This window comes from Pogona vitticeps, chromosome 5, assembly GCF_051106095.1.
Source record: "Pogona vitticeps strain Pit_001003342236 chromosome 5, PviZW2.1, whole genome shotgun sequence".
Lineage (NCBI taxonomy): Eukaryota > Metazoa > Chordata > Lepidosauria > Squamata > Agamidae > Pogona > Pogona vitticeps.
In genome coordinates this window covers 12,936,670-12,951,385 of record NC_135787.1, presented here as the reverse complement: position 1 = coordinate 12,951,385, position 14,716 = coordinate 12,936,670, and the positions used below count along the sequence as shown (strand labels likewise).

The 14,716-nt window shown below is 39.0% G+C and overlaps 1 protein-coding gene across 6 annotated transcripts in view; it reads left to right on the top strand.

Annotated features, from left to right (window-relative positions):
* Positions 1-14,716, top strand: part of WDFY3 (WD repeat and FYVE domain containing 3) — a 169,762-nt gene that overhangs the window by 137,246 nt on the left and 17,800 nt on the right. For all 6 annotated transcript variants that reach the window (XM_020801740.3, XM_020801741.3, XM_078394522.1 and 3 more), the window contains 10 exons: positions 2,949-3,112; positions 5,168-5,316; positions 5,628-5,748; positions 6,246-6,331; positions 7,256-7,336; positions 8,535-8,589; positions 8,774-8,893; positions 10,531-10,648; positions 11,774-11,880; positions 13,334-13,487. In XM_020801740.3, coding sequence (XP_020657399.3) covers positions 2,949-3,112; positions 5,168-5,316; positions 5,628-5,748; positions 6,246-6,331; positions 7,256-7,336; positions 8,535-8,589; positions 8,774-8,893; positions 10,531-10,648; positions 11,774-11,880; positions 13,334-13,487 — 1,155 coding nt within the window. The remainder of the gene's footprint in view (positions 1-2,948; positions 3,113-5,167; positions 5,317-5,627; positions 5,749-6,245; positions 6,332-7,255; positions 7,337-8,534; positions 8,590-8,773; positions 8,894-10,530; positions 10,649-11,773; positions 11,881-13,333; positions 13,488-14,716) is intronic.

Genomic DNA, 14,716 nt, shown 5'->3' with positions numbered 1-14,716 from the left:
TTTCGCTAGACATTGACTTTTTGCAATCAAATGATTCGCAAAACTGATTCCTATGGGGGAATTCCGCTGGACAATGTTTGGTCCCTGAGTCACAAATCGATTTTAGCTAGACGACGATTTTGACAGCTCCCTCCGCACTCGCAAAACGGGTGTTTTCAGGACCTATGCTTCGCAAGACAGCTATTTAAACAGCTGATCGGCAGTTCGCAAAGCGGCTTTCCTATGGCCAATCTTCACTAGACAACAATGATTCTTCCCCATTGGAATGAATTAAACAGGTTTCAATGCATTCCAATGGGGAAATGCTTTTCGCTAGATAATGATTTCGCTAAATAGCGATTTCAGTGGAACGGATTATCATCATCTAGCGAGGCACCACTGTATTAGTATTTGGGGATCTGATTCTTTAAAAGTGTGAGTTTCCCTAAGGAGGCCAAAACCGTTACCCTAAGGAAAGAGTCCTTTCTCAGCTATACCATCTTCCTCTTCTGTGTTTCATGCCCCTTTCTAGTTAGTAAGGATGGATAAATCATTGTACTTACAGTTCATGTCATTATTACATAAATTCATTCATGTCTATTCTGTCCTGTTTGTACATTTATCTACAGGAAAAAAAACTATACATGGAAATATAAAATCTGTGCTTTAGTTACCTAAAAAATTTAATGTACAGTGGTTCCCCTCATAGTGACGATAATCCGTGCAGCAAAAATCATTGCTATACGGATTTGTCGCTATGCAGATTTAAAAAGCCCATAGGAATGCATTGAAACCCCTTCAATGCATTCCTATGGGCTTAAAACTTACCTTTTAAGCGAAAAGCCTCTATACGGCAGCCATTTTGGGCGCCCGGTAAGCGAGGAATCCGTCCCTGTTTTACCCGGTGGCCATTTTAGAACTGCCAATCAGCTGGGGGAAAATATCGTTATGTGAAAATCAATAAGCGAAACAGCTTACTGATCATCGCAAAGTGATTTTCCCCCATAGAAAACATCGTTATGCGATCGCAAAAGCAATTGCAAAAACATCATCGCTATGAGGATTCGTCGTTAAATGGGGTGCCCGTTATGCAAGGCATCACTGTATCTTGACATTTTAACATATTTTGGTTAATCTTCAAATTTTATATTTTGATGCCTTTGAAACTGTTCGAAACTGTTTCAATGCTGTAAAGATGTTTAAAGTTAAATTCTGGCTGGTATATATGTTCGATAAGAATGGATTAAGTTAGTTCTAGTTGAAATAAATTTTGAATTTGTAGGTGCCTCACAAGACGAAGATTTTTTCATTTTGCGAGGCGCGTTTTCCCATAGGAATGCATTGAATTTAATTAATGCCTTCCTATGGGCCAAAAAACTCTGAAAAAGTCACTTACCAGGTAGGGAGCTGGGGAAGCCCCATCGGAGGACTGGCGAGGGTCCCCCGCAACTGCAGTCACCGCTTTCAGAGGTCCCCTGGCAGTCCTCCGATGGTGCTGGGGAAATCTTCAGAAGCTTCTGAAGCTGGCAATCGCAGTTGTGGGGGAACCCCACCAGTCCTCCGATGGTGCTGGGCAAGCTTCCAAAGGCTTCCCCTGCACCATCGGAGGACTGGCGGGGGTTGCCCACAACCATGATCGCTGACTTTGGAAGCCTCTGAAGACTTCCCCAGCACCATTTTTTAATTTCCCACCCTTTTCCCCTGCTTTTTTTCGTTCGGAGGCTTGCCTCTGATGGTGCTCAGCAAGCCTCCGAATGGAAAAAGTCAGGGGAAAAGGGTGGAAAATTCAAAAATGGTGCTGGGGAAGTCTTCAGAGGCTTCCCCTGCATCATTGGAGGACTGCCGGGAGACCTCTGAAAGTGGCGATCGTGGTTGCGGGGGACCCCTGCCAGTCCTCCAATGGTGCTTCCCCAGCTCCCTACCTGGTAAGTGTCTTTTTCAGAGTTTTTTTGGCCCATAGGAACACATTAATTAAAATTCACTGCATTCCTATGGGAAAACACGCCTCGCAAGATAAAAATTTCGCAAGACGACAGGACTCGCGGAACGAATTACAGTGGTACCTCGCAAGACGATTACCCCGCAAAATGGTTTTTTCACTAGACGTTGACTTTTTGCGATCGCTATAGCAATTCGCAAAAAGGTTTTTCCTATGGGGGATTTTGCTGGACAATGATTTGGTCTGTGCTTCACAGACCGTTTTTTACAAGACGACGATTTTTACAGCTGATTGGCGTCTTCACAAAATGGCTTCCCTATGGGTGATCTTCGCAAAATGGATGTTTTCGGGACTGATGCTTCGCAAGACAGCAATTTAAACAGCTGATCAGCGCTTCGCAAAATGGCTTCCCTATGGGTAATTTTTGCTGGACAATGACTATTTCCCCCCCATTGGAACACATTAAATGGGTTTCAGTGCATTCCAATGGGGAAACGCTTTTCGCTAGATGATGTTTTCACAAGACAGCTATTTCAATGGAACGAATTAACACTAGCGAGGCACCACTGTATTTTTGTCTTGCGAGGCACCACTGTAGTGGGAAATGTGCTTCTGTTTCTGTAGTCCTGCTGGTAGACATGTAATTGTATACATCATGGTGATGAATTGCTGCCACTTGCATTTCTGATTATGTTCTGGTTCCTTGACTTGATGTGGAATGCAAGAGGCAAATTATTTATTGGAGCAAATCTCTGCCACAGTGTATGCAGTTGTACCTACGCTGGAATAAATCTTCAACAGGATTCTGGACCCTATCACAAAGGTGCTCCAGGCACACATATGGACTACTACTACTCTTGGCTACTTCTTAGTATTTGCATTTGTAATTCCCTTGGTATTGCTCAGCTAGAGGCAATTGGTTTTGAATGATGATGATGATTGAAGTTGAGCTCTGCATTGACTGCCCTGTCTTTATGCCTCACTGACTTTCATAAACCTGGTGTTGACCGATTCTGATTCCTTGATACAGGTCTTGTTAAACCACCCTTGAAGAGATCGCGTTCAGCACCTGATGGTGGAGATGAAGAGAATCAGGAGCAGCTGCAGGATCAGATAGCTGAGAATAGCTCTATAGATGAAGAGGAGAAAACTGATAACACAACTTTGCTTCGACTGCTCGAGGAAGGGGAAAAGGTATAAAACTTGTAACCATAGGGTGCCGTCTCAAACTCTGAATTCCCAGATTGTCTTCGAAATGTTTTTCTGAAACAGGAGATTTCTATGTTACAGCTTCTTAACGGTAACGTTCTTTCAGGCCATTTTCCATTTATTCCAAAAGCTTATTCATCCAGTAGCAAATTAATGTAGCAAAAAGAAACAAGGTACCTAACAAAAGGGGATCATCCCCAGGAAAAATGCCACAGTGTTCATTACATTAGGACACTGTTTCTAACAGGAAACTCATATACAGTATCTATGAAAAGTAGTAGATTTAATATTTGAAAGCTAACATCTTTCTATAGCTATCTAATAATCATACTTTCCTGTAGCAAATTGTGTTAAGTCACGAGTTCACAAATTCATTGATCCTTAAGGCTATCTTTTCGCCATAAACGGCTAGCTGTATATTTAGTTAAGACTCAGTGACAGTTGTATAAAAATAATGACTATGGTACTGAAGTGCTGATGGGAACATTCAGAATGCATACGTCCATGAAGGCAGGACCTGGACATTGCTTTTAGTAATACAGTGGTGCCTCGCAAGACAATATTAATTCATTCCGTGAAAAATGTCGTCTTGTGAAAACATTGTCTTGCGAAATGCAGTTCCCTATTGGAATGCATTGAAATCTAATTAATGTGTTCCAATAGAGAAAAAATCATCTTGTGAAAATTGTCCATAGAAAACATCGTCTTGCGAAACGCAGTTCCCCATTGGAATGCATTGAAATCTATTTAAAGCGTTCCAATGGGGAAAAATCAGCGTCTTGCGAAAATTGTCCATAGAAAACATTGTCTTGCGAAGCGCCAGAGCGATCGCAGAAACAAATCGTCTTGCAGATTAATCGTCCCGCAAGGCAATTGGCTTGCGAGGCACCACTGTAGGTCAAAATATTTACACTGGACTCTGTTGTAGGTATAGTTTGAGCTGGTGTTTAGCTTTCATGTTTTAGAACTTATTTTTCTGTAATCCATTGGGTTCCATTCACTGTTGTTTTGTTTTTTGGATTTTTTTTGAGGGGTAGGGAGAAAGGAGAAGCACCCCACTCACTTTGCTGATTCACTAATAGAAGCCCTTGCATTAATGGAAAAAAACATGCATCTTTCCCATTTTCAGGAACATCTGAATTGCTCATTGGTTTACTGTCACAATCCGTTGTCCAATGTTTATAAATCATTGTTAAGTGATGCTTTTGTATACGATTTGCTTGTATGCTTGAGCATTAAAGAAGCATGCAAGACAAGAGTGTAGAAGGTTAGTTAATCAAAGATAATGAATATCTATTCCTAATTCCTTTTAATAGAAGATGAAGACCTAGTGAGGCTTTGCTTGTAGACTCCATGGAATCAGCATGACACTGGCTGAAAAACTCCCTACTGAAAGTTAGATTAATCATGTAATATGATTATTACATGATTATTATATGGGCCGCCTAGGGGTATAAATCAAACAAACAAACAAACAAACAAACAAACAAACAAACAAACAAATAAATAAATAAATAAATAAATAAATAAATAAATAAATAAATAAATAAATAAATAAATAAATAAATAAATAAATAAATAAATAAATAAAATGTAACTTGTTGCCTTTCCATTCATCCCAGGGAGTGTAAAAAGCAGAGCTCCCTTGCACTACTGACAAAGGAGAATCACAACTGAGAAAGAGTTCTTTGTACTGAAAGCAATGCCTCAAACTTCTTGTTTTGTTTTGTTGCTTTAAAACAACATCCTTCCCGGGATCTTTTATAATTCCCTTCCTTCCTTCGTTCCTTCCTTCAGTGTCAAATGCTGCATTATAGCACTGAAGTATTTATACATAATATTCTGCAGTTTTAAAACAGCAGATTACGTTTGTCAGTATTGATGTAGTTCTGTTTCTCCTGCACATAAAACATATAAATTTATTCATTCAATTTATATGCCGCCCAAACTACCCAGAGGTACATAAAACATATAAATAGAGCATGCTCACATAACATTATTTTCATCTGGTTTTAATTAAATATGTGGCTTTTTTAACAGATCCAACACATGTACCGTTGTGCTCGAGTTCAAGGTCTAGACACCAGTGAGGGTCTTCTCCTCTTTGGTAAAGAGCACTTCTATGTGATTGATGGGTTTACTATGACTGCTACCAGAGAAATACGAGATATCGAGACACTACCTCCCAAGTGAGTTAACCCGGATATTTTTTTATCTTAGAGAAAAAAATGTTGACTTGATTTGTGAGAAATCTTAAGTGTAAGGCTGTAACTAGGAAAATCAACTGCTATTGTTAAGTGCAACTTGGAAAACACAGTTGTGCCTGAACAGAAATGTAAAACCCTTTTGTCCTCTTAGTTGTGCAATCACATCTTTGATAGTTCTCATAAAGGCAATGTAATGAAATGTGGTAGTAGAAAATGAGTGGAAAAGGTAAGAGTTACTGACACAATATATCCCTACTGTTTCACTCATCATTCTCACCTTTCAATTCTCACAGTATGCATGAACCAATTATACCCAGGGGAGCACGGCAGGGTCCAAGTCAGCTCAAAAGGACATGCAGTATTTTTGCATATGAAGATATCAAGGAGGTGCATAAAAGAAGATACCTGTTGCAGGTGATGTACATTTTGCTTATACTGTGGGAAAACAGAGTTCATTAAGTAGTGGAATCTCCTTTATTTGGTACGTAGGATCCTACAGATAGGACAAAAAATTTTAATAAACCTTCAGTACATTGTATACATTGCAAGAAGTAATAGGAATAATTGTAAGTCCCTTAAACAAGCAATACCCAGTGTGATGTAGTGGATAGAGTGACAGACTAGGACTCAGAAGGCCTGGGTTCAAATTCCTGATGTGTCATGGGAACTCACTGGAGGACTGGAGCTGATAACACCAGTCCTTAAATATCTCACCTTGAAAGCCCTGTTAGGAGTTGATATAAGTCAGTTCCGACAGCATGTAAGAACAAACAAGCAAAGAAAAGGTCACACTTTCTTTTGTCATCTGGGTAAAAAACAAAACAAAGCCAGGTCAGGGTCAGGCCTTGCGAAGGCCCACAGCAGTTTCCTTCATCTTGGCAGGTTTTTCAATCTCAGCTGTTTCATTGCAGCCAATTGCTGTTGAAGTATTCTCAGGAGACGGACGCAACTACCTGCTTGCCTTCCAGAAAGGAGTGAGAAATAAAGTCTACCAGAGGTATTGCAAATTGATCCTTAATTTACCAGTTCACAGAACAAGTGTATTCTCTTTTTTCATTTTGTTTTGTTTTGTTTTGTTGTTCTCTTTATGGACTGTTTTTCATCTTTTAACAAATATTTGCAGTTTTAGACGTTAGAAACCTGTAATTTGCAATTTTCAGTATGTATTTTTCTGAAGGCCATGAGGTATGCAGGCTGTTGTGAAGGTAGGTGAGATATAAGTAAAAAGAAAGAAGGAAAGAAAGAGTGAACAATCTTTAGATACTGCAGTAAATAAAGTCCCAGGCTGACGAAGGATTTGTAAAGGAAATTTCACCTTAGTGTGAGCCTTATATTCATCTCATTGCTAGATGTGTCTTCCTGGCACATCTATAGTTATTGAGAGCTTTGCAGGCTTTTCTGCATACCAAGTTTCTGTTGAACTATACTTACCATGATTTCCAGCCTGCCGTGTTTGATATCAATGATCAGAATTTTATTGTGACACATATGAAGGTTTGCCAGATTGGGAAGTATTCCAAAAGTTTTTCATAGATGAGATGAAGACGTGATAGGAGATGGAATCTAATGTTTAGAGCAGACCCATTGAAATTAAGAGGTTTCAGGTTAGTTGGAAGTACTGAATTGGGAATTAAATTGTATTGTTTCTGATTTGCATTGAAAAGCACACAGTAATTCCTTTCCGAATTCCAATACTAACTATGCTGTCCTTTTGTCTCTGCCATCTCTCTGCAGAAATATATGGTGTATGTTTTTAGTAGCTTCTTTTTTATTAGGGTGTGTGTGTGTGTGTGTGTGTGTGTGTGTGTGTAAATAGAAACTGCTCTTATGAATTCTATAACAGTCTGTCAGTAGCCACCATATGGAGCTGACTGGAGTTTATGTACTTGGCTGATTGTCTTCTCCTTTTAATTTTTAAAAGGTTTCTGGCTGTAGTTCCTTCTTTAACTGATAGTTCGGAGTCTGTGTCTGGACAGCGACCCAACACCAGTGTAGAGCAGGGGTGAGAATTTGCATTTTTTAAAATTCTGTGCAGTAGATTTGGATGAGCTGAAGTTTGAATGAGTCTTATGGAAATGCCAGCAGCCTCTTTTCATAATATGGCAAGTAAACTGGGCAGTTTGCAGTTAACTTTAGTATCCTGGTTCATCTGAACCTGAAAACTGTTTTTGTCCTCTTCAGAACAAGCAAGGCTATGAAGCTGTGGTTTGAAGTTGGCTCAGTAGCCTTTCTTGTTCTAAAACCATTAGTGACAGTATTGCAATTCAGAAAAAGAAAACAGTAATTAAGCTGTTAAGCCAAAATGTGATTTTTGGGATGTAATCAGTGTTTATTCTGATGCAGGTGTCTTCTGGTTCCAGTATTTCAAATTGTTGAACTCAGCACATTTTACTGTCCTTATATCTGGTTTTCATTTCTCTGTATGCTAGCAAATATAATTTAGAAAATAAGAAAAATGAAATCCTTCTAAAATGGTATAGATACTCATTTTTTTGAAGTAGTATTGGGGGAAAACCCATTTCCCGTAAGAAATCAGTTTCTCTTTCAAAGCTTCTTGATGGGTTCAGTGTTCCTAAGAGGTAGGGGCCATTCACATATGAAGGATTATTCTCGTCATATTGTATTTTGTTTCTTTCTATACATTGGTTGCAATAAACTAAAACTAAACTGAAAACTTTTACTAAACTAAAACAAACAAACAAACCATCTACTGAATGAAACACAAAGCTGATGGTATATTTCCTACATGTGTATCCTGCTCTTTTTTTCCCTATGAGCTCAAGAGGGGGTTATGCAGAGTTATCCCATTGGATCTTCCCACCAACTCTGAAAACAGGTTCAACTACTGTAATCTTCCAGTGAGAGTAGGGATATGAGCATTCTGTTTTCCACATTACACTGGCTCTAACTAAAGTTAATGAGGAAATTTCATCTTGTACAGATCTTCTGTATGTGCCCAACTATCAAGTGGATAGTTTAACAGATATGTGTTAGATTACTCTCTGTTAGATGGCTATTGATATGAGTATGTGGTTGCTAGTCCACAGCTATATGACACAGCTTTGGGGAATTCTTCATGCTTTAATGATATTAGATCAGGTTAGTCAACTGTATTGCACTTTAGTTATATGAAATCATTGATATTGTTCTTAGAACATGCTTCTGAATGCAAGAATATTGCTTTTTCCTGATTCCATTAGGTCTGGCTTGCTAAGCACCCTAGTAGGAGAAAAATCTGTGACACAAAGGTGGGAGGTAAGAATGAATCATTATTTACTTTCTCCTTCATAGTAGGTTGATACAAAATATTTGAGCATATCATTCTGAAATCTATTCTATAAAATTTACTTCAGTATTTTATGAAAGAGTAGAAAAATTATATATTTGTTATAGAGAAATGAGTTCAAATACATTGCATTTTGTGTTTTCTCTCTCAAAGAGAGGTGAAATCAGCAATTTCCAGTACCTGATGCATTTGAACACTTTGGCTGGCCGTTCCTATAATGACCTCATGCAGTATCCTGTTTTCCCATGGATCCTTGCAGACTATGATTCAGAGGTAATAACAAAATATTCCGATGTGATACTTGACCAGATCAAAAAGTTTTGTATCTTACAAGACAGGGTTCTGTTTTTGGAAGCCTGCATTTAAAGAGATCCCAGATCACAGCATGACACCATCTGCCAACTTACTATTTCACCTGATACTTAGGAATTTATAACAGTAGTTCAATTCTGTCCTGAATTTTGTGACCAGGAATTTCTGGGATTGTTGATTAATTATCTTGAAATACAAGGTGACTTGTGTTTTTAATTCAACAAGGTATGGGTCTTCCTGTGAGTCCCTTCTGAACTGTTTTTGGTCTGAGAGCCTCATCACAGGGAATGTCAGAGATCATGTGGAAGTTGAGTCATGGCAACTGGACTTCTTTCTTATTAGGTTGAAACATTTCGCTACTCATCCAAGAAGCTTCTTCAATCTGAGGAGATCCCTGATATATCCTCCATGTTGGTTTCACTTCCCCCTGATCTGAATAGTCTCCTTAGATGGACTAGGAGTGAGTTAAAATCCCACTTCTGCTATGCTCCACTCATTGTTATGGATCGTTAACGGTCATTAACAGTGATCTTTCTGGTGGGCATTGTCCTGATCTTTCTAGGGATGGATGAAAGAGCAGCATAAGAAATAGGAGACAGATTGTATCTAAATTGAGTGAGGGATTTTCTATATGCATGTGTATGGTCTCCCTGACCCCTGTTTCAAACCACTGATCTTCTTGGTCCAACATGCATACATCTTGGTCATTAAATGAGTGTCCTTTGCCCTTCAAATGTATTTATTTATTTATTTTTATGAAGGAACACCGCTGATTATGATCCTGAGCCATTGCCCCTCCTGTTTATAGTGACTGTTTGGTTTCTCCAGCATAGAGCTCCGAACACTCCTCTTTGCATTGGACCGCATATACTATATTCTTCCTGTCTTTTGGGTGGACGAGGCTCTGCCTTAGTGCGTTTGTGGGTTTGAAGTGCAAGGGTTTGTGGTGTTTACCAAAAATCCTTCAACCTGAAGAAAGAAATCCAGTTGCCATGACTCAACTTCCAGATAACCTCACCTGGATGACTGAGAATCTTCACAGTCAGAGATCATGGCGCACGCCAAAAAGGTCTTTTAAAAAAAATCTTTTAGTGGATTTTCCAAAGTGTTTTTCATTGTGTTTGCGTAATATGCCTCTAGTCACTGGAAAAAAATAGTGAGAAACCAGTTCTGGTAACTTTATTATTAAAAATAAATATATATTGGGATTATTGTTTTAATAGTTTTAATATTGTCGGACCATGGATAAGTGAATTAGCAGATAAGGAGGTCCTACTGTACTTGCTCAAATACAGTATTACATTTTTAAAGTTCATCTGTGTATAATTCATGAATAAATGTTTCAGAGGAGATACTTAGTAGGCTGCAAGTTATATATTGGCAATAAGATAAGAAATATTTGCTCTGTGTAAAAAAGGGGGGATCTCTTAATTTTGTCCTCTTGGACCATTTTGATTGACAGAATAATTGGCAATATATTTAAAAGCCAGGATCTAAATCTATTAGAGGAATTAAGGATCGTTTTGTATGTAATTGCATCATTAGTTGACGAAATACATTTATTTGAAATAATACTAGTTTCTCATTTAATTTTAAAGGAATTAGATTTAACCAACCCAAAGACATTTAGAAACTTGGCGAAACCCATGGGGGCTCAGACTGATGAGAGGTTAGCTCAATATAAGAAACGTTACAAAGACTGGGAAGATCCTAATGGTACGTGCTTTCTGTGCAAACTTTTCAAAAAGAGAGCTGTTTTAATCATTGGTGGACCTACATTTTTTGGGGCCCTGAAGCTTGAACTGTCATGGGGGGGAGGGCGTTTCTCAGCCAGCAACAAGGTTTGGGTAACCACTGCTATTTTCTTCAATGGGGTTGTTCCTTGACAGATCAGACAGTTGCCTTCTAAACATTAATAGGGGAGGGGGCAAGTGTAGCTAACTAGTTCCATAAAGTTGATGCCATCGCAAAGAAACCCCGACTCCTGGGCTTCCTTTGAAGTGGCCACTCGGAGGAGCAAAGCCTGGGAGGATCTGGTGGGTTAGGCAGATGACATGGGGAGAGACATTCCAGGTAGTGTGGTTCCAAACCATGAAAGGCTTTCCCTCAAATATTATTCTCTCATGCTACCTGTGATACTGGTTGTTAGTTTGTTCCACATATGTCTGAGAGAAGTACTGGTGGTCAGACTCCTATGTGTGATTTATGCATGCATCTGCTAAATTGTGTCATTTCTTGTGTCAAATCGTGACTCACTAATGAGGCACATACCTGATTGTACAACATGGGTATGTCTCGTAATGCAACCATTACCTCATTAGTGGCACATGCATAAATCACCAACAAGGTTCTGCTCAGTATTTATTATCCTAGGATAGCTTATGCTTTGGTCTGATTTTCTGAAAACTAGAAATCCAGCCATGTGTTTTTTGTTTTACTGTTTGGGGCACTGAGGACATCCTTGTTTAGGAAAATTCCTATGGTAGGTTCGAGGAACATCTCTTGATATTGATCCAAGCTGTTAAATCCTGCCTGTTTCATCAATTTTTAGAAGTGTTTCACCATCACATCACTTGATGAAGACATTAAAGAGATGAAAAATGAAAACATTTTTAAATGGCTAAGTGCAAAATGTTGCCGTGCAGGTTTTCCTCAGTAGATCACTGTCAAAATACGGAATTATGTTCCTGTTTTAATTTGGTAAATACACATTTCAAATGAGGCTGGTGTCATTACAGCACGGTAACTTGAAACCTGTTTGTTTAGTGCAGACACATTTTCATAGGCATTTTGTTCTTATTTCCTTTTGTTTACTTCTTATTTTTATTTTATATTTTCCAGGAGAAACTCCAGCTTATCATTATGGTACCCACTATTCATCTGCAATGATAGTAGCTTCATACCTAGTGCGAATGGAGCCCTTCACACAGATCTTCTTAAGGCTTCAGGTATATATATATCAATGTATTCTCGAAGGCTTTCACGGCTAGGATCTGATGGTTGTTGAGGGTTTTCCAGGCTATTTGGCCATGTTCTTAAGGTTTTTCTTCCTAACCTTTTGCCAGTCTCTGTGGCCGGCATTTTCAGAGGACAGGAGTCAGAACCTATTGTTTTCATTTGAGAAATACAGTATTATGTACGGCTGCTTCAAAGGGTGGTGGACTCGTTCATTTGAGGTTTCCAAAGAGAGATTACATGGCCCCCAGCCAAAAATGCTCTCGCTATGGATTTTCTCCTTTGGAAGACGGTTGATTCAGTGACACTTGGGCTCCCTCTAGAGTTCTAGGATTCTTCATAGCTTTGTTCTGCCACCTGACAGGCATGATCTGTATGTATGTAATAGGCATTTCAGGATATGTGAGATGTTCAAGGATGGCCTTACATTTGCCGCCTCTCAGTGAGTGAGTGACGTGATAAAACTTTTCTTGCATACCAAAAAGTACCAAGGTTCCTAAAAGTACCAATTTCTTGATAATAAGTGGGATGAAAAACTTGCACTACTTGGTGGATGCATTTGCTGTGTCATGCAAATCACTCCAAATTTGTTTTGGCCGAATAATACCAATTAAGTAAAAAACATGGTAAAATGTAAAAATTTTAGGCAAAACACCAAAGCCTAGTGTTACTTTGAAGAATAACAGTTTTATTTGCATACATTTTTGGGATTTTTCATCAGATGCGTGTATGTTTTTTTTTATTCTAGGGGACTATCATGGCTACTCCACTGGCATTTTTTGGGGGGGGATACCCACACGCTCTAGTTCTTCTACCACATATTAGTTTTTATGAAGGAAAGAAAAGAGGAAATACATTTAGACTCATGGAATCTAGTTCTATATCTGAATTATCTGACATCTAGTATGCAGACTTCCAGATTTGTGGATCTATTTGTTTTTTTAATTATCACATTCAGTAGAGCTTGGAAAAGTTAACTTTCTTGGACTACTGCTCCCAGAAACCCCCAGGCATCATAAGTAGGGGATGATGGGAGCTGCAGTCCAAAATTGCCATTCTAAGCTCTGATATGACATATTTATTGTATAGAATTAACTAGTTTTAGCTCTCTAAAAGCAATTCTATGTTGCTCTAGTGTTCACACTACCTTGGGAGTAAACCTCACTGAACTCTGTGGGAACCTCTGAGTAGACTTGTATAGGATCACAATGTTCATCCCAATTTTTCTGACTAATTTGTGACTGGATGGTAACAGTCATCACAGTAATGTATTCAAAATTATTTTCTTAACCTGCAGATGATCAGCTCTTTCTTTTCTGATCCGCATGTCAACCCTAACCACTAAAAATGTATGGGTATTCCGTTCTTTGTTCCAGGGCTGAAAAGACCAGTGCAGAGAATGTGATAGCAGCTTAGAATGATGAAATTCCCCCTTTCCTTCCACAGGGCGGCCACTTTGACTTGGCTGACAGAATGTTCCACAGTGTGAGAGAAGCCTGGTACTCTGCATCCAAGCACAACATGGCAGACGTCAAAGAGCTGATCCCCGAATTTTTCTACCTCCCAGAGTTTTTGCTCAATTCCAACAACTTTGATCTAGGTGAAAATAAATAACTTTTGATAACATTCCCCTTCCTTTTGTAGGCACTGCTCAAAGATAAACATAAGACAGGCTGGCTGGCGTGTTCTAAATAAAGACCTTGCCTGAAAGCGTAAGAGAACTGGTATATGATTGATATCAGGGCTGAGCACAAAGCAGATCTGCTGTAGGTCACTGGTTTGTGTGCATTCATTTGGCAAGCCTTTCTGACTTGCAGCACCAAAACAACTCTTTATGAGCCTGGCAGGGTGTTAAGATCATTGGGGGAGGCCTTTCTTTCAGTCCAGCCTCCTTCGTAGCTGTTGCTTGGTGGGGACAGAGGGCAGGGCGTTCGCTGTTGCTGCTCCCACACTCTGGAACTCCCTCCCACAGGAGGCCAGGCTGGCCCCATCTTTGCTGTCCTTCTGCAAACAGGCAAAGATCTTTCTCTTTGGGCAGGCTTTTCTTTAGTGGCTGACTGTCTAGGAGACAATCAATGGGATGGTTTAAATTTATTTCTTTTTTTGCTTCTAAACTTGTTTTTTGCAGTGCTTTTACATAACATGTTTAGTACAATGTTACTAATTCCTCCTTAATATTTGAATAATTTACTGTTTTTAGCTTTTAATGTGTTTTTAATGACGTAAGCCACCTTGGTCCTTTTTTAGAAGAAAGATGGAGTAAAATTATTATTATTTTTTAAAATCCTCTCTCTGCCCTAAACTATACTGCTTTAACGACAAAAGCCGGGGTGTGACCAGAAGGAGGTGTGCTCTTAACACATTTCTCATATTAAAAACAGATGGCTAAATTCAGTGGATACTGAGAGGTACTATTCTTTAATTCTAATTGTGTGTCTATTTTTCTCATCCAACTCTGATGAGTGGATGTTGACTAGCCATAAAACAAAGTAAAAACATTGTACATCTAGCAAACCTGAAGTCTGTCTTCTGATACTAAACTGAGAGATGGAATTGTGATTTAAACTGCCTGTGAATAGTAAGGAGTATATTTAAATAAAGAGTATTTTTTAGGTAAGCAAATTAAGCTGTAACATTTAATTACAGTAGGACCACTATATCAGGTGGATCAGTACTTGCCTGAAAGTATTAAATAAAACCCTTCAGAAATACATATTTCCAAGGTGTATTACCAGAACCTGGCATTAGAGGGAACCAGAGACTAACCTGTATATTATGTTTCTATTACAGGGCTTTTCGGGGGGGGGGGCTTGGATGCTTTGGTCCTAG